The sequence below is a fragment of the Oryzias latipes genome, chromosome 12 (assembly GCF_002234675.1).
Source record: "Oryzias latipes chromosome 12, ASM223467v1".
NCBI lineage: Eukaryota > Metazoa > Chordata > Actinopteri > Beloniformes > Adrianichthyidae > Oryzias > Oryzias latipes.
Window position 1 is genome coordinate 10038313 of NC_019870.2, and position 27578 is coordinate 10065890.

At 36.4% G+C, this 27578-nt stretch overlaps 1 protein-coding gene across 2 annotated transcripts in view; it reads right to left on the reverse strand.

Annotated features, from left to right (window-relative positions):
• Nucleotides 1-3771: 3771 nt before the first annotated feature.
• Nucleotides 3772-27578, reverse strand: part of ccbe1 (collagen and calcium binding EGF domains 1) — a 36245-nt gene continuing 12438 nt past the window's right edge. Inside the window, exons 3-11 of one of the 2 annotated variants that reach the window (XM_004074728.4) lie at nucleotides 14231-14283; nucleotides 13961-14095; nucleotides 13419-13556; nucleotides 11712-11818; nucleotides 10246-10354; nucleotides 9764-9894; nucleotides 7758-7793; nucleotides 4470-4505; nucleotides 3772-4165 (exon numbers count right to left, since the gene is read on the reverse strand). In XM_004074728.4, the coding sequence (XP_004074776.1) occupies nucleotides 3905-4165; nucleotides 4470-4505; nucleotides 7758-7793; nucleotides 9764-9894; nucleotides 10246-10354; nucleotides 11712-11818; nucleotides 13419-13556; nucleotides 13961-14095; nucleotides 14231-14283 (1006 nt within the window). In that variant the 3' untranslated portion in view covers nucleotides 3772-3904. Of the gene's footprint in view, nucleotides 4166-4469; nucleotides 4506-7757; nucleotides 7794-9763; nucleotides 9895-10245; nucleotides 10355-11711; nucleotides 11822-13418; nucleotides 13557-13960; nucleotides 14096-14230; nucleotides 14284-27578 lie in introns of both variants that reach the window. The other variant, XM_020707601.2, reaches the window with a different exon arrangement.

Consider the following 27578-nt stretch of genomic DNA (forward strand, 5'->3'; position numbering starts at 1 on the left):
GTTTTCTCCATCTGTTACCAACAGATTCAGGCGGCCGGTCGTAATAAATTACTTCATTAAGACCTTTTTCGCTATGCAGCAACTGTTTCACTTGCTTCTAAGCATTTTTTTTTGGAAGGGCTGTGTTGTGGGGGTATGTTCTCATTCAGCGTCTCATCTTTTTGTGGGTAGTTCTAGATAATGAAGGGGACGAGCAGGGAGATATAATTAGGGACAAGGGGGCACTTCAGTAACTATTTGAATTCTTTTAGGGCTGAACTTTGTTTGCTGGTGATTAATTACCTCCCGAGGGGATTTTTGAGAGATATTTGTGGTTCTTTTTCATTCACTTTTTATGTTATGTGCCTTGTTAAGAATTAAAGTTAATCCATTTTTATTCAAAGGACATTGAGTCGAATCTAAGTCTGCATTTAGAAATTTGTTGAGCTCTTTTTGTGACAGTTGTCAGACCTTCAAACACACATGATTTGACATAAGTAATACTTAAATAACATCTAGGTCATTTATCTAGGATTTTTTTTACATTTCAACAAGAAAGATATTTGAAACAAAGCCAATGCTGTGCAGTGGGGAAAAAACAAACAAAAAAACGTGTTGCCTCCTTTAAGAAAAATGCTTAATATTCTCTTCTTGAGACAAACAACCCTTAGCAAAACGTATAGTACACCTGAAGTATACTTGAGTATAAGCAGTAAGGATATAGAACATGTATATGTAGTGTAGAACATATACAAACTGAATACTTCTTCAGGACAAATTGGAACAGGTTTTATAGATAGTGTAAAAAAAGACAGCTTAACTAACTTTTAGTATAGACTAAGCATACTTGTAGTACACTCAAACAGACTACTTCTTATTAAGAAAAGTTTATATTTAAAAGTACTTGTGGTTAAAAGATATCTAAATGTCACAAAGCTAAAAAAGTGTTTAACCCTTGTGCTATCTTAGATGACCCCACCCTCACATTGACATGTTCTCCCTACCATGACAAAGGTGGATAATGGTGGAAAGATTTGATGTAATCCATGGACACCAGTGAAGACCAGTGAAGAAAAAAAGGTTCAGAGCACTGTCTAGTGGGTCTCGATGACCCAACTCCCAAAGTTAAAGTGCCTAGGATAGCACAAGGGTTACGAAAAACCAACATTATTGATGCTAAAAAAGCTTTTTCTCTGTACTTTATCCACAATTAAGTTTTGTTTGTGCCCCTGTGAACTGATCTGGAGCATAATGAGTTCACTGAGCATGAGTAGTGCAACACAGGAACTGGTATAAAGGGCTGCCACCTTGTGGACATTATCAAGCACAAAATGATCATCTCTGTTTGTTCCTGTTTAATTTTTACATAGAGAGATTTTTAAAATGACAAACACATGTCATGTGACTGTCATGTCAGCTCGATCAGCGTTAAACAAACACAAAAAGCCCCATTAGAATTAAAAACATTTTGACTGAAACAGAGAAGTCGGGCGATTATTTTCCTGATTGAAAGAAAAATGTTAAACTTTTGATTGTTTGGGATGCCATTTCACAACCCCTCCCTGCTATAACTTCTTTTAATAATTACAAAGTTAATACAAAAAAAAAAAATTCAACTTTAACTTTTTTTAATTCACTAATTATAATATGTAAAAAAATTTCAAAACTGTGAAAATGTCACTTTCCTTTTATTTACTCTTCTTGATTTTAGTGAGTTGCTATTCTTTTTCCCCCCAATTTCTTTATTTCTGTCCATCCATCCATCCATCCATCCATCCATCCATCCATCCATCCATCCATCCATCCATCCATCCATCCATCCATCCATCTATCTATCTATCTATCTATCTATCTATCTATCTATCTATCTATCTATCTATCTATCTATCTATCTATCTATCTATCTATCTATCTATCTATCTATCTATCTATCTAGAATAATCTAGACAATGGCAATCTTGTGTTTTATTTCTATGTTGTACCTGGAATAAAACAACATTGTTAATTTTTTTGTTAAATAGCAAACTATTCAAATTTAACTAATATTTTAATATCTTTGCCTGTTTCTGACATTAAAGACAGTATTATCAAAGTAATATACACACAAAAAAACTACAGTGTTGAAATATTTAACTCAACAGCATTTCTCTTCTTCCCAAAGCAAAGTTATAGGAATATTCAGCAAACACTGGTGCTAAATTATATTTATAATTTTTTTTCTACTAAAATGTCTATATTTTAGGATTCTTTGTTTCATAAAAATGATACCTTCAAAATTGTGGATGTAGCTTGACACATACAATTTGAAGCCCTTCTCTTTCTTGGTTGTCGAAGTGTGACATAACTTTTGTATGATTCGACTCACGTCGTTGACCGTTACCTTTGGGACATCTTGAAGGGACCGAGTGAAAAATGCCATAGTTGTTATTGACGCTATGTGCGCCGTCGACGCCGGATGTAACCTGGCTGGCCGACTTGGAATGCCGAAGTGAGTGTGCATATAGCCTATTTGAGACCAAAGGATAGAATTTCTAAAATCTTTTTGAGAAAGTCTCCCTCTAGTGGAAGTCTGGTTTACAACATGTGAGAAATGCTAAAGTTCACTGCATATTCGAGTGTATTGCATGAAAAGTTCATTCATTTTCTCAAGTTATAGAAGAAACTAATTATTAAATTAGTAATTCAAAGCTTTTGCTGATAAGTAGTGATTATTAGGACCAACCAAGAGATTACTGATACCATGAGGGTTTTTCTGTCTTTGGCAAATCTGATAAAAAAAAATAGCTTTACTAACCTGTGTTTACATCTAAATAAAGCGAACATCACAATATTTGCCAGTAGTAGCTCCACATGACTTCACTCTACAAGTTTTTAAATAAACCACAGGCCTAAAGTGTGAAACGTTTTGACTGTTACGCTTCATTTAATCTCATTGCCTTAGACCGAGAAGATAATGTAAGAAATCCATCTGATAAATAGATTAAAGAAAAAGTGGAATTATCTGTTTCCAACAAGATTCAAATAAATCGCCACACTACAAGTCTAGATTTTGTACTTTTAAGCTGGTCTGAGTCTAAATGTTCCTTATAGTATTCGGTGGGTTAAGGTTGCAAAAGTGTATGGTGGAAGCAAAAACGCCTTGTCGGGCTAATTTGAGCATTAAACCGGTGGGCATTCGCCATCTTTCTCTTCACCCTGACTGAGCTTGTGTTCTGGAGCGAAGCAGTCTTTGTTGAAAGAGTTTCTTCTCAGTTTCAACAGTTTCAGACGCAGCGGTAAATCATGCTTTACAAGGCAGCCTTAGACTGACTGATTTATTGATCATGACAGTATATTGGATTGTGTTGAACTAGGGATCAAAGGGTTTTATACCTGTAGCACAGGAGATGATAAAAATCTAGGTTTATTTTTTTCATTTCTATGTTAAAAAAAAGGTCAGAGTTTGGCCCAAACTTACTATTTGGTAGTTTGTTCCTTTTATATACTGATCTGAAGATTCACACCTGTCAACAACTATTTGACAGAAGAGTTCTTGTATTTTTTCTTTCTTTGTTTTGACTTTATAATGTGAAATACAGAATTTATTTATTTTATTTTATTTTACACTATTAAGATAGGCAATGAAAAAAACATTTTTTTTCTTTTTTGGTACATTAGTATAAATATTTCTTTATATATTTTTTAAATGCTTTAAACATGTAACTTTGTCACAAAACAATGGAGACAAAAGTATTTTTCAATAAATACAAAAACAAATAAGCAAAAACAATTTTATTTCATTTTCTCAAAACAACTTGACTTTGTTTATATAAAAATAAACATCTGTGATAAAAAAAAGCATAAAATCAGTTAAATAATATTAAAGAAAATACTTCATATTTACACTTAAAGTATGTATAACCCTTGTGTGTGCACTCCAGTCTGTTCAGTGAGTTTTGTCTCGAGCCAGCTTTCTCTTTCTGCTCCTCTTGGAGCCTCTATTTGTTAGAGGATGAACTTCCTTGTCGTCCTCCCCAGAGCCTGCATCCACACCATCATGGGCATCTCTCCAACTGTCAGGCGCAGCCGGAAAGTTGTCCTCTGGAGAATAAATCGGCCGACCGTACACCTTACTCTGTAGGTCAGCGATGTCATTGCGGATATCTGCCATTAGAAGAAGCAGGAAGTCAAAGGAACCAGGGGAGCCCTGAGGGGAAGGACAATGGAAAAAGAAAAATAGAGAAAAATTCAGCTATTTAAGAAATTTTTAAAGATATTTCTGGATTGCTGTTTATTTAAAAGGAATTTAAATGACCAACATATCAAAACTAGTGTTCTCTTTATTTGTATGTGTTTGCATTTATCCACATCACTTTGAAAAACAGTTAAGTTTGATTAAATTAACATTTAAAGTAATTCATTATGCTTTTAGTCCTGGTTTATGTAGTCTAAGGCAAAAAGTAACATATTAATAAAAAGTTGAGCATCAGCATGGACAGCTTTTGACTTACTGGTGGTCCAACAGCCCCAGGAGATCCTCTTTCCCCCTGAGGAAATAACAAAAAATATTTAGTTAAGATGAATTAAACTGGGGAACGGGGGGAAGTTGGGAGTTCATGTCACTCAGCTCAGAAAATAAAGAAACAGAGAATAATGTGCACAAAATCAAACATCTATTCAATATTTGTTCAGAAAAGACAACGTTGCTTGGTTATGAAACATCTTTTTCAAACTAGTGATTTGAAAGGGGGAGTTTCTCTAAATTTATTCCACATATATTCATATAAAATGCTAATATAAATGTGTCTAGACTTTTAAATCGAATCTTCAATTACCTTGAATAAATAATTCATTTTTATAAAATTACCTTCACAGGAATCAGATTTTAAAAGTCAACATAGGAGGTAATATAAAAGTTTTCATAGATCATCTTTTAGGGATATTTATTTTTATCTCAAGCAGGTTGTGAAGTACTTTAAAGAAGCCAGCATCTTCTTTAAGTAGACAACAATTCAAACACTCCTAAACCTTTGTCATCAGTCACTATTTTATATCTCCTACTTGTTTCTGCACTCCTTCCTTCTCTCTTTTTACTTTTTTGTACTTTATTATTTTTGATTTCCTTTTCTGGTGTATATATGTCTTGATCCTGTTATTCAACTTGTACAGTGATTCCTAACTGTTTCCTTAATCTAAACTGTGACTCAGAGCTGTGTACAAGAATCCCAATATGCTTCATTGTAAGTTGATGCAAAAAAACAAAAAACAAAAAAAAAACTTGATTCGGACAAACCATTCGTACTCTGAGGGTCAGGCAGACTCGCTTTTAATGGGAATACGAAATCATTTGACCCCTTTATTTAGATTAACTTGCTTTTGACATATGGTACCAGTGAACAAGACTGAAGGGGATAAAATAGATACTTCTTCCTCAGTTTTACCCAAAACTGAGCGGGAAGAAAACAAACTACAAAGAAAAAGCCCTTCAACTCTAGTGATTTTAATCATTTTACTTTACCTTTTTACCATGTGAAGTTGGTTACTGATAAGACATTTTTTACCGTGTACTTATTCAAATTCTTGATTAGCACTGCTTTTTTCACCCATAATGCAACACTTTGATGTCACTGAGGCTTTGTCTGAATTCCAAAGTATTTCAATTTCAATAAAAATAGGGAGAAAAAAAAAGTACTGCTAAACCTCAGAGGTGATGGACCAGATAAATGTTGTGCAGATCCCCTTTATTAGACCCATCTGTTTTCCTTGACCGTAAACACTGGTTGAAACACTTAAGGCTGAATTTTCTAAAGCTCAAGGTGTTGGTTTTGGACCAGAAACATCCTTCTTGGATATGATCCTCAGTGTCTATAAGAAACACCTGTTTAAATGAAGAAGCTCACCCAGGGGTCCAAGTCACTCTAAGGCCTGTGGGGCCTCCAATTGGATTCAACACATTTTTACTTTTAGACAAAAGTGGGGAAAAACACAAAGAAATTATGATGTAAAGTTGATGCACTTTATGATTTTCTTTTCATTTAATGTAAAAGAAAAAGAAATGATGACCACCCAGTGCTGTCATTACATTACAGCAGCAACGGTCAAACTTTATGATGTTTTCTTTCAACTCCAATAAGACTAAGAATTTGCTCTCAACAAAGTGTAAAACTAATCCCCTGAACAACTTTAAGTAAAGTGAAATTCTACAGATAAAGGCTTGTTAATTCACAGTAGCACACTTGCATCTTACAACTGCGGTTGTTCCTTAAGTTCAAACTGAGGCTGTGGATGTTTTGGCAGGTGGTTTGGATTTGTTACTCAGCTAAAAAGACCAGCATCACCCTCAAATCTGTCCAAACAAGAATTCCACTTCACTAAACACAAAGCTCCTGGGTACACAAGGAAGATTCACCACAGTTAAATTCAAAGCCTCAGCAAACCAATTCAGGGGAATGATACCCAATAACTATAACATGAACTGGAGACCTCATCTTTCAGAGAAATCATTAAAAAAAATGAATACTGCTTAAAGTCTCACTCCAATTATCTTTTGATCTATTTTAAAGCATTTCCAGTTGTCTTTTAATTAGGATTATGTTGTTTTTAGGCAAAATTACAAAACCTGTGTTGTTTTTTAGGACATCTGAGTTGTTGGTGGGACTGTTAGAGGGGAGTGAGCCTGCCCTCATTTCTCCCCTCACAACTCCAACATAACATGACCACTGCAGAAAAAATGGCGAGCAAAATCGGAGTTATCCGGCCGTACAGTTTTGACCTGATGTCAGCTCAGACGAGGAAAACAAAGACAAAGCACATGGATCTAGTCATCCGCAAAATACAGGGAGCTTGTGGCCCACCTGCTGTAAAACCTATATCACTTTTACTGGCTTTTTCACAACAATTTCAACAAAGAAATACCCAGAAATGCAATTTTAAGCTTAATTTTTCTTTATATATGCCCCCCAAAATGCTACAAAAACATGTTAAAAGCACAATTTTCATTGAGGTTTTGTCTCATGTTTCAAAGATTGCTGCATATTTTTCATTTTAGTTTGAATGGAACCGAACAGCTTAAATGATCAGAAGAATCAGACTTTCATATAAAGCAAACAAAGCCCACCTTAATCCCTGCACCAACCTGCAGTATTTTCCACAGGCAGGCAGAGATCAACATCATTTTATTTTTAGAACCAGGCCCTTTTTTGTCTAATTTTAGAATGAATGTTTATTCATTAATTTTTAATTTGTCACTTGCTTCATATTCTGTGCTCCCAGCCTGAATGAACATCAAACAAAAAATAAATTTATTATTGTCATAAAAACCCTGTTGATGTTTGTAACAGTAGGATTTTGTCAATGAAAAAGGAAAACGTGTGATGTGCTTCTAACATCAAATGTTTTTTGTCAACTTGCAGCAGCTTGCAGATTCTTTATCCTTAAGGTAACATTTCTGTCTGTGCATCAATACACAGAGAGCCTGCAAAATATTCTGCCAGTTGCCCACTTTAAAAAAACAAAACAAGCAAACTCTGAGCCATTTAAGTAACAGTTAAGCTATTGATTCAATTATTTGAACTGCCAAAATTTTGGCAGATTTCTCCAGTTAGTTCTTTTGCACTTTAAGCATCAACTTTACTTTTGTTTCCTTAAAATAAATCAAAGAATAAAGCTATTGAGGCCAGGGACAGTTGTTGCCACTAAAAATGGCAAGTTACTCGACAGCTTTACTGTGAAGCAACAGGATCAGGATTTGAACGTTATTTTTATTAACACATGGAGAACCAGACAACAAAAAAGCATACCTTCTGGCCATCTTTTCCTGGAGCTCCTGGAGGCCCCTGTGAAATCAAATGACAACCATGAAGAAGTTGTTCAAATATGTTGACTCTTTAACATTAGTTGTAAAGTTTTGAATGCTTTTTGGAGGCCACAAATACAACTTCATTGACACAAATTAATCAATGCAAGAGGGTTTGCCGAAAAAAAGTTTTCTAAATTTAAATTTGCCTTCTGTTGTAAACTCCACCAAGAGTAAAATATACCAGGCTCCAGACTATTCCCAAAGGCTCACACACCTCTAAGACAATCATCTTCAAAGACTTGTGAACACATTGTAGGAAGTTGTGCCAATATTCAGATCAGTACAATGCTCTGAATAAAACACTGATCACTTTCAAAGCCCTGGCATGTGGTAAGACAGATGTGACCTGGTGACCAAGCCTTGTAAGTGTGCTTAGAATCTAATTAGGTTCCTCTGTTGGGAGTAGACAGCATACCCAGACTTAGACTTCAGCAGGTGTGACACACTTCTTTAGCAAGAAGATGAAAGCCAAAGTGCATCCTAATGTGATGCAGTCATAAACAAGCACAATCAAATGCATCCTAGCTTCAGGATTTACTTTCCTGTAGCTCTTAGGTGTGTATGGTTGATTTATCAATAGCAGAACTGCATAAACAAGCCAGCTTTAAAAAGTAGAAATGTGTCTCCGTGGCCTCATCCTGCACATTCTTGAATCAGATCCCACACCTCAACACAGAGGGGTCGTAATGGTAAGCAGGGCAGAGGGCTGAACAAAATACACCAAGCCAAAGAAAACAGCTAAAGCTGTAAATGGATTCAGTCCGCTCTGTTGTTTTTATTATTAAAATGAGGTTTCTTCTTTAACCGTACATAGTTAAGGGCCTTTTAGAGGGTGTATTTGTCCCCAGGGGCCAGTCTCAGCCTGCCTCTTTACTAAATTATTAGAACTATTTAGGAAAATAAAGTTTAATGAAATACTTAAATATAGAAAACGGACAAAAAACAAAACAATTCAAAATGCATTTTAATGTTTAGGAGTAAGAATTTCAGCCAAACATTTGTTTTAATTATCTGTACAGTTGGCAGGACTAACACGAGAAGACATTTTTTTTATGTAAAAAAAACAGGCATGATCCATAGAGAAGCAGGTTTGCTGAGCTAAAAGCTTCTGCAATATGTGTTTCAGAGTCGACAGTCCATGTAGAAAAAGCACCTGCTCAAAAATCATCACCTTCAAGCTCAACAAAACGACCAGCTTACCACATGGAAAGGTTTCATCACACCAGAGAGATGCAATGCTTTTGGCCACAGTGACCAGATCTAAGCTTGGCAAGAACTGTGGGGGGTAAAATCTGTTAAATGTAGACGGCTTCCTTGCTGCCAAATGAAATAATAGAATGCACACGGTGCAGAATAACACTTGAACAATCTCCTCATACACACAACAAAACTTGTGTTGAAATTCAAAAAAGTGTATCTTTTAGAAAACAAAGTAAAAAAATGTTTCAGTAAGAAGCTTATTTATGATTTAAAAAACACATCCAAGAAATTCAACCAAAGTGAACTATTTATTTGATCAATATTTTATATTCACTTGATTTTGAATCTATGACGCATGGACATCACATTTCGGGTTATATTACCAAAGTAGTTATTTCTGCTTATCTGGAGCACTATGACTACATGTTTAGAGGGTAAACTCAAATATTAACTCGGGTCTTAAGAGGTTATTGTAATTGCAATACATTTTAATTGAAGGATTTGCAATAAGTACAGTGTTTCCTGTTGCGGTTCACCTTTTGCAGTCTTGCAGACTTTTTCTGTGTAATTTTTGCATGCTTTTTTTATGTTTGTTTTTTAAACAGCACATTGTGTACAGAGTTCTGATTGGCTGTTGACCTTGTAAATGAATCTCCTTTATGCCCATATTTGCTGTACATAATGCACTCAGGCTGTTAAAGTACATAAATCGTAACTACAGTGTGTAAACATTTTATCTTAACTGACCACAGGTCCTCTAGGGCCACGCTTGATGTGGGACAGGTCTGGGGTGGGTCCTATGGGGCCCATTAAGCCACGAGGGCCGGGAGGACCAGGAGTTCCCATCGGTCCTGCAGAGCCTTTTGGTCCCAGATCCCCTTAAATTATGATTGAGTGAAAAAAAAAAAGATAGCAATACAGATAAATGCATTCAAAACTGGAACTCTGTCTGACTTTAATCTCTGTTTGCATAATGTTGCTGCATCTTCTAAGCTACAAGAAAGTGCGGGTTCACATATAAACAGTCATCCTTTCAGAATTACAAATTTACATTTATTCCAGACATTCCTGCTAATTTCATCATGGGGATAAAAACTGTGATTTTGAGTAAAACAAATGGTTACATGTTTTTTCATCTAATTTGCCCTAAAAATCATTGTGGTATCTTTCTGAGTCATCACCAGAAATGTATCCATGCAGGTCAGACCAAGTCAGACATCAGTTTCTACCTGGAGGTCCAGGGGAGCCTGGAGGCCCCGGTAAATATATAGGTGATGTCAGGGTTTTGTCCTCAGTCATCTGCACAGGAACGTCAGCACTGTTTGACAGCAAAGCCATCTTAAGAAGAAGCAAAAAAAAAAAAAAAAAAATGGAGCATAAATGCATTCAATAATTTACCTGTACAGTTTCCTTGTTTTGTTTTTATAATGATTTTACAATAAATGATTGTAACATAACCAAACAGGTGGGATTGAGTAGAAATGTTTGCTAAAATGACTTTGTCCAGAATGGGGAACTGACATGTAATATTGTTTGACAACCTGCAACCCGGCCAGATGACGGCAATTTAAAACCTTTGAGCTAAAACAAAAACAGCCTTCTCTGCATTTTGAGTGGCAATGGACTCTTTGAAAAATGTTATCTTTAATCTGCACTACACTAAGTGCATATGGAGATTTATACCGAAGCAAAATGCAAGCGTTTAGTTCATGTTTTAAAAATCCAGCCAAGTTTAGAAGCAAGTGTTTTTTATAAAACACGCCTCTGCAGAGCAGGTGTTTGAGTTGATAACTCTGCAGCCCCATAAATACAAAAGAATTTACATTTTGCTACGATACTTTAAAACATCAGTGAGTGAAAACACCTTTCTGAGGGAGCTTCGAGACCACACAGCTGGAAGCCATACATCATGAGCTACAGTGCAGACAGTTGAGTGCAGCTGCTGACAGATTCACGCGTAGATAGGTTCAGAAGTCACCGATTACACATGTGAAACTATGACTCCAGTTTTACATTAGATTTTCAGCTCCGCGCTGTAGATGGAGCAAAATAAATCCATTCCGCTACTTGAAGAGGAAAAGGTCTCAGTGCAGAAAATCAACAAATGAGGCCAAAGAGATCACCTGTCACAAAGAAAATAAACATTTTTGTTTGTGACAGTAAGCAGAATCAGGAAGTCTTCAAATTTTCTATGGATGAAAACCGATGTAAAGCATTATTGTCAGAAGTCAGAGTTCTGTCTCCCTCTCTGGTCACTGACTGAAGTACTGTGTGCACTTCATCTCCCAGCAACCCCAGCGCACAGGTCCTGGGTGCCGCATACCTGACTCTCATTCATCAACCACAGCATACTTAAGCTCTGCACTGACTAAAGCTCAGTGTGAAGAATTGTTTGTGCCATTCTGCCTTCATTACGCAACCCTGTTTCTGACTCTGTTTGCCTGCTGCCTGCCCCGACTCTCGCCTGATCCCGACTACCCTGTCTGTTCTCTGATGTTCTCATTCTCGTTATTGACCCCTGCCTGCCTAACCCTGATTTAGCTTTGTGGACTTTTAATAGAGCTAATAAACCTGCTGCATTTGGATCCAGCCGTCTGCCTTCTTCTTGTGACACTTGTAGTGATGCTACTTATTGGCACTGATTACAATGGTAATTTTTTTTAGACAGAAATGCATGTTTTCCTTTGTCACTTACCTTCTGCTGCAGCTGCAGGACTGACGTCTTTAACTGAAGGAAATCCTCACATGTGGCTGAACAAGTTCCCGCGTTCATAACATTATCACACTTCTCAAAGAGATGAACTGCTGGGAAAAGAAAAAAAATGTTCATCACTTATAACAATTCAATAAAAAACCCTTTACTCTCACTGTTTTTTTTATAATGTAAACTTAAAATGTTATTTTTAGAAGGTAAAGCAAAAGATCAAAATAGCCTTTTTAGCACTGTAAGGTCAAATTGCTGTTTTTATACAATTTATTCAATTAAATTGATTTGTGACATTTTTACAACACGAGTTATTATACACACAGTTAAACAGATATTTAAAAACTAAGATTAGAGAGCACAATTCTCTAATTAAAAATTCATTCATTCATCTTCTTCCGTTAAATCCACGCAGAAAGGTCCCCCACTGATGTTCTGGTTCAGGTCCCCCAGCTGGGACAAGAACCGGGGGCTGCACCACCATGCAGCGCATTTAAAAAATGTATTTTATTCTCATAAACTGTGTGGATATAAATGTACTCCTTAAACATAGATTTTATTTGTTCATTTACTTGATTTTTACTTTATACTTTCAAAACTGCACAGAAACAATAGAAAAGTGAAATGAACTGTGAAGGGCAAAATATGCAAAATTACAATTATTTTTGTCTGGAATATTAAAGGCACACTTCCAACTACTTATTGTTTTGCTCATTTGCAGACACCAAAGGACGACTTCAGATGGAGAGAGTTAAAAGACCCCACATTAACTCACAGGAATGAAGGAAAGTTCGATGACACACACAAAAATACATAAAACAAAGTTATAAAATCAACTTCAACAATGAACAGCTGGGATTATTGAATGTGTTGGTGTATTAGTTTATTAAGGCCAGATTTACACTTTCCCCTGCTGATCTCCTCCATACAGACATTTTTGGCAGGAACTAAGCATACCACAGGGTGGACACTTTTACATTAAAGGTGACACAGATACTTAAATGCAGTGTGTGTTTGTGTGTGTGTTTTTTTTTATGTATAGCAAGCCTAAAAAATTAAGGCGAGTGTTTCAGAACAGATATTTATCATTGTTTGACCTCTTATTAAATTCCCTTGTGAATTATATTCTTACTAATGCTTACTGGATGGGCACATTTCTTTTAATGTAATTTTCTGATTGCTTAAGTTGGACTTGAAATGCTCTAATGGACACGTTTGTAGGAGAATGGGCCCTGCTCTGTATGTGCATAGATTTAATGGATGAGTGAAAATGTCTGGACACTCTTTCCCCTCTTACTTTACAAAACAACAAGCCATACTTTTGGGGGTGCAATCCCCCGGGCCAGTCTTTCTGACTCTCCAAACTCTCCTGCAGTGTTATGGGAGGTAAAGGAAGATACCCTCATGAGAGGAGGTAGCAAATCTGCAGCCCCTTGCTGCTTCACTGGCAACTTAATCTGGGGCGAAAAAAGATGTTTTATCACTTGAACCATTTGTGCTTTCTTCAAAAATGTTCTGCAAATCAGGGAAGACCAAAAGTCACAGGGCAGCAGTATGTTTGGTTGACAGAACAGCTCTGACATGCACAACAGGCAGTGATGTCTAATGACTACCATATGTCTATGTTTGTAGTCTTCGGACAGATATCACTGTCAGATGTGCCCTTTAATGAAAAAAAAAGGAAATATTGAGGCTCACCTCTTTCCCCCTTGGTGCATGTTTTCCCATCCCCTTCCAGGAAATATCCTTTCTCACATTCACACCTGTAGCTCCCCAGGGAGTTGATGCAAATCTGAGAGCATGCACTCTTGTGTACGTCTGCACATTCATCTATGTCTGTGCATTTGAGAGAGTAGAGAAAAATGGCTAGCAAAAAATAATAACAATCAATCTGTAATCCACGAAAAAAAGTAATAAGTATGAAAAACCTTAGTTGTTGTGTTATTTGTGTAGGTTTAAACTGAAGGGTGGGTCTAAACTGGTGCAAAATATTCTCTAAAATTAGAAAATTAATTAAAAATATAAGAGATAAAGAATCTTTAACTTTGTAGTTCATGACAAATATTTTCAATACATTATTGTCAGCCAATTGACACATTTAAATAAAAATGATGCTAAAACAGACTTAAAACTGGTTGAAAAAAAAAAGCAATCTAGCAAAAAGAAGCAATCCAGTACTGGAAGACGTCAATGACTTTTTGCTTTGGCATTTTTTTTAAATGAAATGCTTCCTGCCTCACCCAAACAGTAGGGCTTTTCTCGGTTCCTGTGGCGCTCGCGTTCGTAGCGGTATCCAGGGTAGCAGGTGCACACCACTCGGCCAAAATGGTCTGTGCACTGTTGCTCACATGGGGCACCCGCACACACGTCAAAGTCTGTAAAAAATAAAAAGGCAAAAGCCTAAACAAGTCTCCATAATCTAAAAAGCTGAAACTTAAAAAAATGTATAACAGAAAGGGTGAGTCAAATACAAATCCTAATGAGAAGAAAACGACAAAAAAGTTTCCTACCTTCAGGAATACATTGGCCCAATACAAACTTGAAGCCCTTGCAACACTGTTTTCTGTAAAAAATGAAAAAGATAAAATAAAAATAAAACAAAACTGGTATATCAAAATCCCAAAACAAACACATTCAAAAGCTGACATATAGCTGTGCCAGTAAAAAATGGATCACGTGAGTTGTTCAATTAAAGTTGTTTGTTCAAGATGTCAAAAAAAACAAATATGGGATGACTGGACACACACGTGCACACCCACACAGTACAGTTTCCCAGGATTATCTGCTTGTTTGTTCATGTTGATTCTACTCTGAATTACATCAAATACCCTCCATTAAGCTGAAACAGTGGTGCTTTCTTACACCTAATTTCTCATGTTCATTAATCTGTTTTGAATTATTTTTTGTATTTACTTAATAAATACAGTGTACATTTTCTCAAATTTAAATAAATTAAACATTTTTGCATTCTCTTCTTTTTCATCTGCCCCTTTCCCCCAGAAAAAAACATAATAAAACAAACTGAAGCATTTCTACGTCTCATTGAACTGTAAATTGAAATATGCTGTGTCACATTTCATCACCATGAGTCAAATTCAGTACTTTCTCATGCTACGCTCAAAGGAAAAGTGTTACCAGGTGCTGCTTTCAAACAAGAGATGACAAAATAAACCACAGTGAAGTAATGGTAATGTAATGCAGAACATTCATTTCAAATTCCACAGTGCAGCTTTTTTATTCAGCAGCACTTATAAGGATTTGGCTTTTTCATGTATAAACTTTCACAGTTCTGAAGCAAAAACAAACATATTTTTCTGCATTTTACATTAAATTGCCTTTGAGAATTTAGACACAAGTCTTTGATAAGGTAAAGGATTGAAAAGTGAAAGTAAATTGATAATACGTAACACCAGACCTATTTGTCTGTCTACCCAATATTCTTTCATTAGTCTGCAAAGTGCTAACATAAAATGTAGTAAACAAAAAGCAGAGTTGAGGGAAATAAAGGTGTAAAAATGACTAAAAACTCAGATCAGATGTAGGTGCTGGAAAAAAAACAACTATTTTTTTGAATAGCACACATGTTAACCACATGCTGACCCCAGTCAGGCCATCAAATACTATACAAACCTTATGTAAAAGCAGATGCCACTGTGAAGATATGCATGAACATATTTGTATGATAAAACAATTGAATTGAATGAGTTTTATCAGCAGGTAGTTCAGCCAACTAACTGTTAACAGATTGTCCTTAAACATCTTCTAAAGTGTTGGAGACAAGAAAAATTTGGTACCTTTGTACCACAAGATTTTCCTCTTACTTGTGAATAAAATAAGCCATCTACTACTGAAAATAGATTTCCAAAATGCATTAAAAAAGTAAGTCAAAAGATCTCCATTTATCTACTGCTAATAAAGCAATCAGGAAAGGAAAAAAAAACAGTAAAATCACAATTCAAGTTCTTGTCTGCACTTAATGCTACAACACAAGTGATTGCACAAGAGAAAAAAATAGTTGGATCAGAATAAATTAAAATGAACCATTTAATCTTGTAGTTGCTTGAGTTTTCGCAATGGCACACCTCAGAGGAGGGCTGTAGACAAGAATGTTTTATACTTTTTATGACTCAAAGAAAAAAAAATGATAAGAAAGCATATAGATTTTGGTCTGCATTATATATTTATGTTATGTTTCTTTTTCCTTCTGGATTCTCTGCTTCATAGATTAATATACCTTTAAGTTAAAATTCATTGCCTTATATGAATCAAAAGTCAAAAATAGTTCAATCATGTAATCTCTGTAATTCTCTCTTTTTATTCTTATCTGTTTCCTGCAGGAATAATTTTCCAATATCGTCACAGATACCATCTCTGATTTACAAAATAGGGAAAGACGACCAGAGTAATACAAATTCACATTTTTTAAAGGGTTTTCACACGTGTGGTGGTGATAACTTTTGCTGTGTTGGTTGGATTTTGTGTCCACATTGTGCTGATAGGTGTATTTACCTGCGTAAAAACTCCTCAAAAATTTCTACGACATTATTATTTCCCGATGAGACTGTCTGGATGTTAGAAAACAGATTACAGATGGTGACCTTGGACTAGAACTTTGTGTTCTGAGCTTGGCGGCATAACTCGATGTGTTCTACTTTCTTTAATAATATATTTTTCTTTTGTAAATATATTCTTTTTTGTGCAAAATTGTAAACTGTAGCAGTTCTCTACAATCTGTTGCTCATTTCTCTGGCAGTTTTCCTACCCATTCTCTGTAATTTTGATTTACATCATTTTTTTTTGCTTATTATTTATCAATTTAACACTGATATTTGATTGACCCAAGCAAGACATGAAGCCTAATAATAGAATGAACCAGTGCTTCGGTGCAATTCAAAAAAATAAAAAAAATAGTTTAACCAAATATACATTTTGGAGATATGTTTTTTGTTATTTTAAAAGGTAACAAAAAGAGAGAGAGAGAGCTGGGTGGTATAAACCATTCATTATCTGAATGATGAATTATTACTTAGGATTTATCAAATCCATGCTGAATTTATCACAAAATTGATCTCGTTATAATGCTGAACCGTCTCCTTCTTTACACATCATTTTGTGCGGCCTGCACAGCAGGACATGGACTGCAGCGATGCAACTTCCTCTTAAAGTGGTAATTTCACACAACCTTTCCAAGCAACTGTGTCACACTTGAGTGTGAACAACTCTGACCTTATCAGATGAAAACAAATCACACACTGAAACCTAAAATTGCTGCTACCAAGACACCCCATTCATCTTACTTTGTCCAGGACAAAATAGACCTATGATAACCATGTTGTACTAAGGTCCTGGAATATATTTTTCTCTTCTTTCTCTTTTTTTTTGGAACACATTCAAAGTTTCTTTAAGTTTCTAGACTGCACTGCATGCTTTCACTAATTATTTTTTTCCTCCACATTATTGAGGCGTATTAATCTAAAATGTTTCAAAACACTAGGAACCAAATGAGAGACTAGAAACGTTGCATTTTTTGCTCATTAAAATGTGTAAATCCAGCAGCTTTAGCTGTGAAGATGCTTAAGCTCTAAAATAAATGAAAAAGTCTAAAACAGTTGCTAAAAATGAAAACCGAATAAATACCGGTAAGTTAAAGAATTAGATAAATGCCATAAAATTGAGGAAAAATGCCAAATTAGTTGAATTCTTGTTAATATTGTTTGAAAAATAAAAAAAAACTGATGAGAAAGAGAGGGAAAAAGCTAAATTTTGTTTGCCACAGCTTCTCTGAGCTGAAGCTCCCTCCTAAGTCAAACAAAATTAAAGTGTTTCTCTTTGCCAGAAATAGAAAAAAAGCGCAATATTCCTCCTGATGGCTCAGTTAGTGATGTGATACATGCTTTTAAATTCTTGGGTGTTATAAGTGATGATGGTCGTCTTTTGAATCCCATGTTGCTCTCTTGTCAAAACTTTGCATCTTAAAGGTAGTTTTTTTTATTCAGAAATAAGCAATGTTTTTTCATTCAATGCTAGGAAGAGATGTATTGCAGCATTATTTCTGTGCTGGACTATGGAGACCTTTTGTATGTCCCAGCCCAAGCTCTGCAGCCACAGTGTATCATATGCATTATAACAAACTCCAGTGAACTGACCCACCGTTGCGACATTTACTTCAGACAGAGTCTGATGCGGTACTTGGCAGTCACACAGTGGTACAAGTGACTTTGTGAACTACTTCTTCCATACACGAGTGTGTATCTTCACCATAAGCCCCGTAAATTGCATTCCCAGGATGTTTACACATTGATTGTTCCCATTTTGAGAATAGAGAGGGGAAAACTGTTCTTTCAGTGTTGTGCTTCAACTGACTGGTAATTTACAGGCTTTTATACTCCAAACTCCTGTCTCTATGATTTCTTTTAACATTCTTTGGAGGACCTGGAAATGCAATCCTTGGCTTGTCACACTTTAACTTTTCTTTAAACATTATATCTGTCTGCTTTGTATGAATTTGTTATTTTTATGAATTGCTGCACAGACCTCTTGGCCAAGGAGGTCTTTGAATCTCAAAGGGACTTCCTGGTTAAATAAAGAAGGAGGAGGATAAAAAAACTGAATTGCTAAAAGAGGTACAAGTATATGCATTGCACAAAACTGTTTTGTCAAAATCAAAAGGTCGACAAAATAAATATTGGACCCATGACACTGCTAATGTGACTTTGAAATGTACTCTTTAGCTGAAATTATGCTGAACTTCTCAGACTTCATTTAGTTTGTCTGCCATTCATTATAAATGAGCAAAAAACAAATAAACTGTAAATTTTAATAATAAACTGTGAACACAAACGGGAATCTCCTAAAATAACTGTAATATTAGAATGGTTGCACCTGAAAGCTTTCTAAAAGTGAAACATGTTAAATAGGAAGAGTAGCATTAATACTGCAATCTGTTGACGGTTTCCTGTGCGACCAAATATTTCATGTCAAAACGACGTCTTCTCCAGGACAGAATGCACGTCTGGCAAATAACCAGCTAGAAAAAACAAGCTCATGAGCTCAACAGTCAAGAGAAAACAAACATCCACGTCCGCTTCAAAAACACCACTAGAGAGGCAAAAGCATCACATGGAACGCGAATCAAAATCTGGGCTCATTTAAAGACCCAATTGTTTGTTTTTAACATGACATTTTTCTAATGATGGAGGACATATATTAAGAAAATTAAGCTTACAATTGTGCTTCTGAGTATTCCATTATTTAAATTGTTGTGAATCAGGCGCAGCTGAAAAGAAGACTTTTGTAGAAGCTACAATCCGTGAGCCACAAGCTCCCTGCTTCGCTCCATTCCGATGCATGTACCAATAGACTACTAGATCAGAATGCGTCTTGGTTTTTCTCGTCTGAGCTGGCATCTGGCTCAAAACTCCAATATTGCTCACCATTAATGTTAGGTTGGCAGTTTTAAGGGGCTGTAAGCTAGAGAGAGTGTAAACAGATGGATAATGGGAAAAAAGGGTGGGCTTACTCCGTCCCAACAGTTCTGCTCACAGTTCAGAGGTCAGAGTACTGCCGCTCCGCAGAAATTTTGTCCTAGAAAACGACTCAGGTTTTGCGATTGTGCCTAAAATGGCATAATCATAATAAAAAAAAAGTGCTGGGAACGCTTTTAAAATGGATTAAAAGATAATCGGAGCGGGACTTTGAGGAAATACACATCTATAATCTTCAGTCACATTACTTTTTACAGAAACCACTCCAAGCTATCTTGTTACCCTGCAGATTAAAAGACTAACAGCATTATCTTGCTTTCTGCACTTACATTACCTCATTTAATTTCTAAATTGATGATGTTGTCTCATTGTTTTGTCCTTTCACGCCTTGACATGAGTGAACATGAAAACAGAGTAATGAGATGACCTGACCCGTGTTAAAGTTAAAATAACCTGCCTCGAAAAGTCACAGGGTGACTGAATGTCGGCTCAAGGTCGCTGGAGAAATACAATACATCAACCTTAATGCAGCCATGATTTATGTCTGTTAGGTGGAGCGTCTATTTTTAGTTAGCTGGCAGAGGCTGGTGGTGTTTTATACCAACGGTGGAAAAGTTCATGGTGTTGAAAACTTTAAAAAAAGAAAAAGGGGGTAACATTGTTAATGATCTTAAAGTTCTTGTAGGCTACAAAATGGCTGGCTCAAATAACTTTATGTTCCCAGCTGTTTTAGTCAATGTATATCTCAGATCCAGCATAACAGTTTAACAGCAAAAATGTGTCCCTGTCATTATTTAAAAAAGCGAAACCCACTCAGATTTTAATCACTTTCCACTCTGCAATGACTCACTCGGGAAAAGTCAAAAATTACTCTTGAGCAATCAAAGGTGAAGTACTTCTAATAGTCCAAATCGAATTACGAATCGAACCGTGGGGGTTTTATATAAATGGCAAATAGTGCAATCTCACACAGGAGTGCTGTTTGCTCATGCTAACCAGCTAACAAATTCAAAAAACATGTGGATTTCATTTCTATTCATGAGTGATTGAACAAAGAAGAAAGGATTTCCCAAAAGCATTCACAACCCAACAGGAATATCAATGAGCCCAGATTGGAGGGTCGCGAGCAGCGCCGACACGCTGTGACTGACGTTTTATTTTCACAAACACAGAACTGCACTTGTTCACTGATCAGGACATCACAGACATTCTGTTTGTTTTGTCACCTGTGCTTTTTCCACCTTGAGGTTATTTCATTTTGTCAGCAAGGCAGATCACTTTACAAGGGCCTCTTGAAATCTAGACATAAACTAGTCTGACCTCAGTCACCCAGGGTGAAGAATAAGCGCTCTAATCACCTTATAAACAGAGGCCTTTTCTGGACCAACATTGCTCCAGTTTGATCCGGCTTTGTTTTGTACTGAAACACGCGGATTCACACAGACACAAAAAAGTCAGAAAATATTTACAATCTGTTCAAATAAGAAAAAAAATTGTTGAATCCTCAGAAAATTCTCTCTCAACTGAGAATACTCTTCTTTCTAAAAATCAAAGAACTAAAGGATTTCGTGTATGCTTTCGGCAGCACGGAGGCTTATTTGTCCAGCAAAACGCTGCCATTGATATACAAAAACATGCCTGCATTCCACACAAAAGAAGATGTTTTTCAAGGGGAGGAAGACACAGCCTGAACAAGCACATCAGCTCCACTGAGACACATGCATTGGACAGGCAGCAATACTTCTGCTAATAATCGAAAGTTTTAGAAAACACATCCTGTCAATATGATTTTTCATATTTTTAACATTAAGGTCCAACCAGTTCAAGTTATATTAATATTTGAAAATAGCCAAAGATATACAGAAGGGTAATATAGTGGTGTACTTATCCAAATGAAAATCAAAGCTGTGAAATGTTTTGCTCACTGGATTGGAAGTGAAGCAAAAACTTTGGTAAACTTACAGAAAAAGCTGTTCAGGAAACAGATTGTGGAAAGGAAAACCTTGCCAAATAGTGACATTAACATATTGACATTAAGAGTTTTTGGACTGACAGTGACAGTTTCCAATTGAACAATACTAGTTTGAAAAAATAACAAATTATATTTTAGGTGGATGAGCAGATAGAAGGAAAAATTAGCATTTTCCTGCTATGGCAGGCCAAGTTAAATGTTTTTTTCTTTCAACAAGGGACTTTCACAAAGTGCTTAACCTTCCCTTAAATCAAATTTTCTATGACAACTGGACAGAGTTTAGTAATGACTCAAAAAGATGGGAGATAAGTGTGATCATGCTCTCTCAGAGTAAGACTGTGTCTAAGATGTTAGTTTTTGTTACAAAAGAGCAATCCAACAAGTTCAAAAAGTTACTATTAACCTACGAACAAAAAATGTTTATTCTCAAAAACAAGTTATCAAATTTGAGAAACAACCACATAATTAAAAAGACTTTACCATCTATGTTTAGCCAGCCATGAAAATTCAAATTTTTCCTTAAAAAAAAAAAATAAAATAAATAAATAATCTATTTAAATCAAGAATATCTTAAATTTTAAAATTACAATAGCTGGATTTTTTTTAAGCCCAATAGTATAACATTGTGTTTCTACACAGTATAAAGTTAGAGTAGATCAATTTTATTCATCCCTTGAGCTGGAGCTATGTTTACAATTACAAGTTTACAATATGTAAACCTTTTCTTGTAGTTGTAAATTACAACTATTATGCCTTTTTGCAATGAAAAACAACATAAAGGTAACATAGTAGCAAAAATATTTTGTCATTTTTATTTTATTTTTTGGGGTCCAAACAGTATTATGTAACAAACTACTGAAAAGGATTTTTCTTCTTCTTTTTTTTTTGCTTGATGTAAGCTTTTTAATGTTAACAATATGATGCCATCAAGAACACAGAACACTAACAAAGCAAAATGTGTCTCATTCCTAATGGCCCATTTGGTTGTCAAGACAAGCAGGACATAAAGTTAAACAAGACATTCCTTTTTCCAGAGTTAGACATAGCTACCGCCTATCAAGACCATTCCATCTGCAAAAGCTGTATCCAGAAAAACAACCCCTTGACACAAATCATCATCCGAATGTCAGAATACTTTTTCCTCTTTTCTCTCCACAAACCTTTGGTTTCTTGTGAAAAATCTCAAAGAAGAAAGACTTTGATTGCTGCTGAACCAAGTTTTTCTCTTTTTGGAGATTAGTATTTGTGCATAGAGATCAAAGAGGAAAAAAAACAAATGTGTGATCATTGTGTTGTTGAACTTCATGTGGTATCATTTTTGTTAACAGTTATAACACAAATGCAGACAGAAACTCTGAGATGTCACAAGTTGGAAAAATGATGGAATTTTTTTTTTTTTTCATGAGATGGATGCAGATCATAAAAAAAACTGCAGTTATGGCATAATGACTTTGACCACTGCAGAGACACAAAGACAACTAATCATTGATGCATTTGTAGCAACTGCTAAACATGCCCAAAACTTAAAAATATATAAACAAATACAGGTTTACGGCGAATTTACGCGCTTTAAGTAATAGAATTTTTTGCGATTTAATGCTTTTTTGTTCTGAGAAATAATAGTCCTTTAAACACATGAGCCTACAAGAGTCCACTAAAATACAAAAAGAAGGGTCTGGTTTGAAGTAATGTAAATTTCTTTGCTCAATTTAATGTCACCAATGTCAAACTCAGCATTTTGTTCTCGTACTTCTGTTTTTATTTCCCCCCCTGGTGACACCGTGGTCAGAAATAAACGAGACATGGAAAAAAGCAGTGAAATGGGCCAGGTCAAAGTGTGCAGCAGCTAAATTTATTGGAGGGAGTTCTATGAAACCTTGTTATTGTGGTATTTTGTCTACCAAGAGAAAAGTTTTGAACTTTTGAGAGGTACAATCTTATGCCTGGAAGTTCAGGCATAGGATTGGCACATCTATCTGTACGAGTAAGAGTAGTTACATGAATCATCACATAGGAAATCGAACAGGAGCTGTACTTTTCTTTTACATTGAGTGATTTTAACGCTTTTACGCATTTTTTTAAAACAAAAACATCACATAAATAGTTACTTAAAAGAATGTATTTCCAGATTCTTGAATATAATTTAATCCAACATTGAGGTTTTAAAAACAAAGTAAATAACATTAAAAAAAACCTCTTTGCTGCTTTTCTCCTTTTGTGGTTTTCTTCTTGTTATATGGAAGATTGAACTTTATTCCACTTTACTAAAACAAAGGTTTCTCCTCATACTTTCTGGCTTTGTTTATATTAACATAATGTGTCGTTTTTTTAAAGAAACATAAAAAACCTGTCACAAATGTTTGATCAAAGTGTTTCAGATTGGAGACTGAAATGATAACCCACTATGATTACTTCTTGAAGGAATAAGCTTTTTTTCATGTGCCATTCAAAACACATTAAAAGGACAAATTGCTGCAATTTAGCTCAAACTAGGTACAGATGCCAAACTGCATTCTAAATAGAGGCCTCAACTAATTTGTTTACAGCAGTAATCACACTAAATCCAATTCTGCAAGTCAATAACCAAGAAAAACTGCCACTGCACTCAGATCAAGTGGAGAAAAACATGAAAACATTACAAATTGCATAAGAACTGTATATAAAATTAATAAATCAAATACCTAGCAAAATTGAGAAACAGGAACAACTTTGGGGTTGCACGGTGGGGTAGTGGTTAGCACTCTCACTTCACAGCAACAGAGCTTTGGTTCGAAACCTTACTGGGACCTTTCTGTGTGGAGTTTGCATGTATCCTCGAGGATGTGTAGGTTTTCTCCAGGCACTCTGGCTTCCTCCCTCAGACCAATCCCTCAGGTCAATCTAATCATTCTAAATTGTTTCTAGGTGTGAATGTGAGAGCATGTGTGACCTGTCCAGGATGTACTCTGCCTTTGCCCAATAGAAGCTGGGATAGGCTCCAGTGGCATTGAGACCCCAAAAAGGGATTTAGCAGGTTTAAAAAATGGATGCATGGAACTCAATGATTACTGTTTAACAAACATGTGAACTAAGAACAAGTAGGCACTGTTTCCCATTAAAAAAATGAAACCATTAAAGCTGATTTACCTTTGATGTATGAGTTACCTCACAGTTTCAGGTTAGGAACAGGAGTTGAAATGAATAGTGCAGGGGTGTGGACTACATCAGCACAATCTTCTGTTAGGTGGGATGTAAGTGGATACTCCAACTCAGGGATATTAAACTCCAGGCCTCAAGGACCACTGTTTGGTTGTAACAAACACTACTTTAAATAAAGTTCATTATTAAGAACTTTTAGCTTTTAACAGAATCGATAAGAGTCCATAACAGAAAAAACACACATCTTGTGGAAGATGTTTTTTTTTTTTTTTTACAGAAAATATATATTTAATTTTCTTTCATCCGCAGTTTCTTTTCCGCTTTATTTCTTCTTAATTTTTACAGGTTTGGCTCATTAGAATGAACTTTTTTTTTAAATTTTATTTTATTTTAAACTTGGTAACCCTTGTGCTATCCTTGGCACTTTACCATTGGGAGTTGGGTCATCTAGACCCACTAGACAGTGCGCTGAACCTTTTTTTTCTCAATGATTTGTGATCTTCACTGGTATCCAAGGATTACATTAAATCTTTTCACCTTTATCCACCTTTGTCATGGTAGGGAGAACACATCCACCTTTGTCATGGTAGGGAGAACACGTCAATGCAAGGGTGGGGTCATCTAAGATAGCACAAGGGTTAAGGAAGTCAATGTGAATGTCCAACGTAAACGCTCATACGGATATTTACGCACTGGCCATAGTTCATTAATCCAAATGAAAACGTGCCAAAACTATATTACCGGTACACCTGTAAAGTATTTATATTTGGGTACCCAAGAACAAAAAGAAAGTTTGATCTCACCAACTGGTCGCAGCTTTCAGTTTGTTTAGGATGCGCCCTCTCCCAGGAGCGAGCACCTCACTCCACTTGGCAACTTGACAAAAGTTCTTCTTTCGGCTCCCCTGTCACTCAACTGTATGTCACAACTAGCTTGGTTCTATAATCCCAGCAGTCAAGGACCACAGTAATACTCTCTGTCACCGGAGGAGAATAGCACGGCAGCAGCTGTTGGTGTGTCTTCCACCTTCGTTCTTTCCCCCCGTGCACCTGTACCGAGACCGACCCCGTTTAATAATCTTGGGGCGTGTGTGCCATGAGTCAAGTAACCAGTCCACAACATAAATGGGAAAACCGTAAAAGACCACATCCAGCATTTTCAGTGGATAACATCTATTCAACACACCTAAAAAACTCATGTTAATCCCCTTCATACACCAAGTAGGACTACATTTTCTTTTAAATTTACAGTCAAAATGTAACCCTGTCACACAGTTTTACAACTAATCTGCCACTAAAGCTTCTTATTGACAAAACATGCCTTGTCCAGGTAATCAGCAACAGGTAGGACGGGGTTTTTAACAAAAAATACAGCAAAATGTTGGCTCCGGAGGCCTGGAATTTGACACTCCTGCCCTAACTGGACTACATTAATCAGTTTAAAGGCCAAGAACTTTTAGGAGGCATACGCTGTAAAATATACAGCGTTAATGAATAAATTGTTCCTACTTTTTGCTCTAATCCTGTTTATCGGAATGTATGCATGTTTATACAAAAGTTGAACTTTAGAACAACAGCGAGATCATCTCTGAAAGTGACATTTTAGGATATTTTTTTTAGAGCACAGCTGTCTGTGGACTGTTAGGCTGAGCAGTCTTTTCACGTACTTTAAACTTTCCTTTTGGAAAAACGCCAAATATTCCCAATCCACGTCAAACACTGCGGTTACTGTGAAAGAATAAAATGTATGCTTGAGAGAAAATGTGGAGCCTTCACTTCAACTCATCAAATTTACAGTTTGGAAAAATCTGAGAAATAATAAACACAGCGGGCCATGTGTCCAAGTCATGTAAATGATGCAAAGAAGTTTGGGTGAGAAGACTTTTAAGAAAAAATAAATAAACTGGTCTCAAAAGAACTGGCCTCCTGAAAGGTAAACCAAAATCAACAGCTTTGCAACAGACTATTTGATATTAATTCTTAAATATTTAATTTAAAAAAAACATGTCAACTTTTTGGTGTGTAATATTTTTAACACGTTTTTAACAAGTTAAAGATAAAACTTGAAGAATATAATTCAAAAATGATGTTAAATTTTACCTTATAACACAAATGTACAATTACATGTTTAACCAGTGGCTGGTAATTCTCTCATAATGGTCTCAACTTAAAGAACAAAATAAATTTTTACTTAAGCTGTCAATTATAAGAGAAAAATATATAGACTTCACATGAAAATGTGTTCCCAAGGTGCCTGAAAAAAGGGGTTCAAAAGAGGAAAATATCATTTAAAACTTACCAAACGGTTTCTATCTTTAAAGACTGATAACAGTTGACATCTCACTAAGGTTAATATTTATAAAGAAAAAAAGAGGACTGAGCCTGGGGGTGTCCGTGTCACTGCGGTGTGGGTTCTGGTCCTTGCCCTCGAGCGTTGGGCCTCGCCAAACTTCCAACTGTGGGCGAGCCTGGTCGGGCCATGTTTACAAGACATGGCCCGTCCTCCTCTTGGGCGGCGACGGCTGGCCCCTGCCTTGCACATTACTGGACTAACCGTGGGCCGGGTGGGTGGGTGCCTGGAGCGCAGGGTGGGTCTCCCTTGGGGGGTCCTGACTCTTACCTGGGCTTGGGGGGGGGTTCTCGTCTGGGGCTGTGGGCGTTCTTCTGGGGCGGGGCCCCACGTTGGGCCCTCCCGGTGCGGCGGGGGGGCTGCTCTCCTGGTTGGGCCGGAGCTGCACTCTCTGTCCCCCCATGCCTCCCTGCTCTCTAGCTTTTGGGGCCCCCGTAGCGGTCCTGCTGGCCCTGGACCGGGTGGCGGATGTGATCGCCCGGGGGGCGGATGTTCTCTATCTGCTACAGTGCCAGTGTTGGGTAGTTCTAGCTGCCGCTGCTGCTGCGGCGGGAGTCTTGGTGTGGGGATGGCTGGGAACCCTCTCTCCTTCTTTTTACATTCCATCATCCATTTTAGAAGAACATGAACACTCAATGGAGCACAGGTGTTATCACACCTTTGCACTAATATTTTGCGTGATTGAATGAAATAATTTACACTAGTTGGTTTGAAGGCAGAAGTATGCCTGTGTTAACATTATTTGTATTGTTTACATGTTAACGTGAACATTTTTGGAGCCAACAGGTATGTTTATAGCATTTGAGTGTGTGTGTGGACAGACCCCGCCCTCATAGACTTGTATTGCATCTGAACCTCACCGTAGTGAGTATAACCATCCAAAAAAATTGTTGCTTTATTCTGCTTCATGAATAA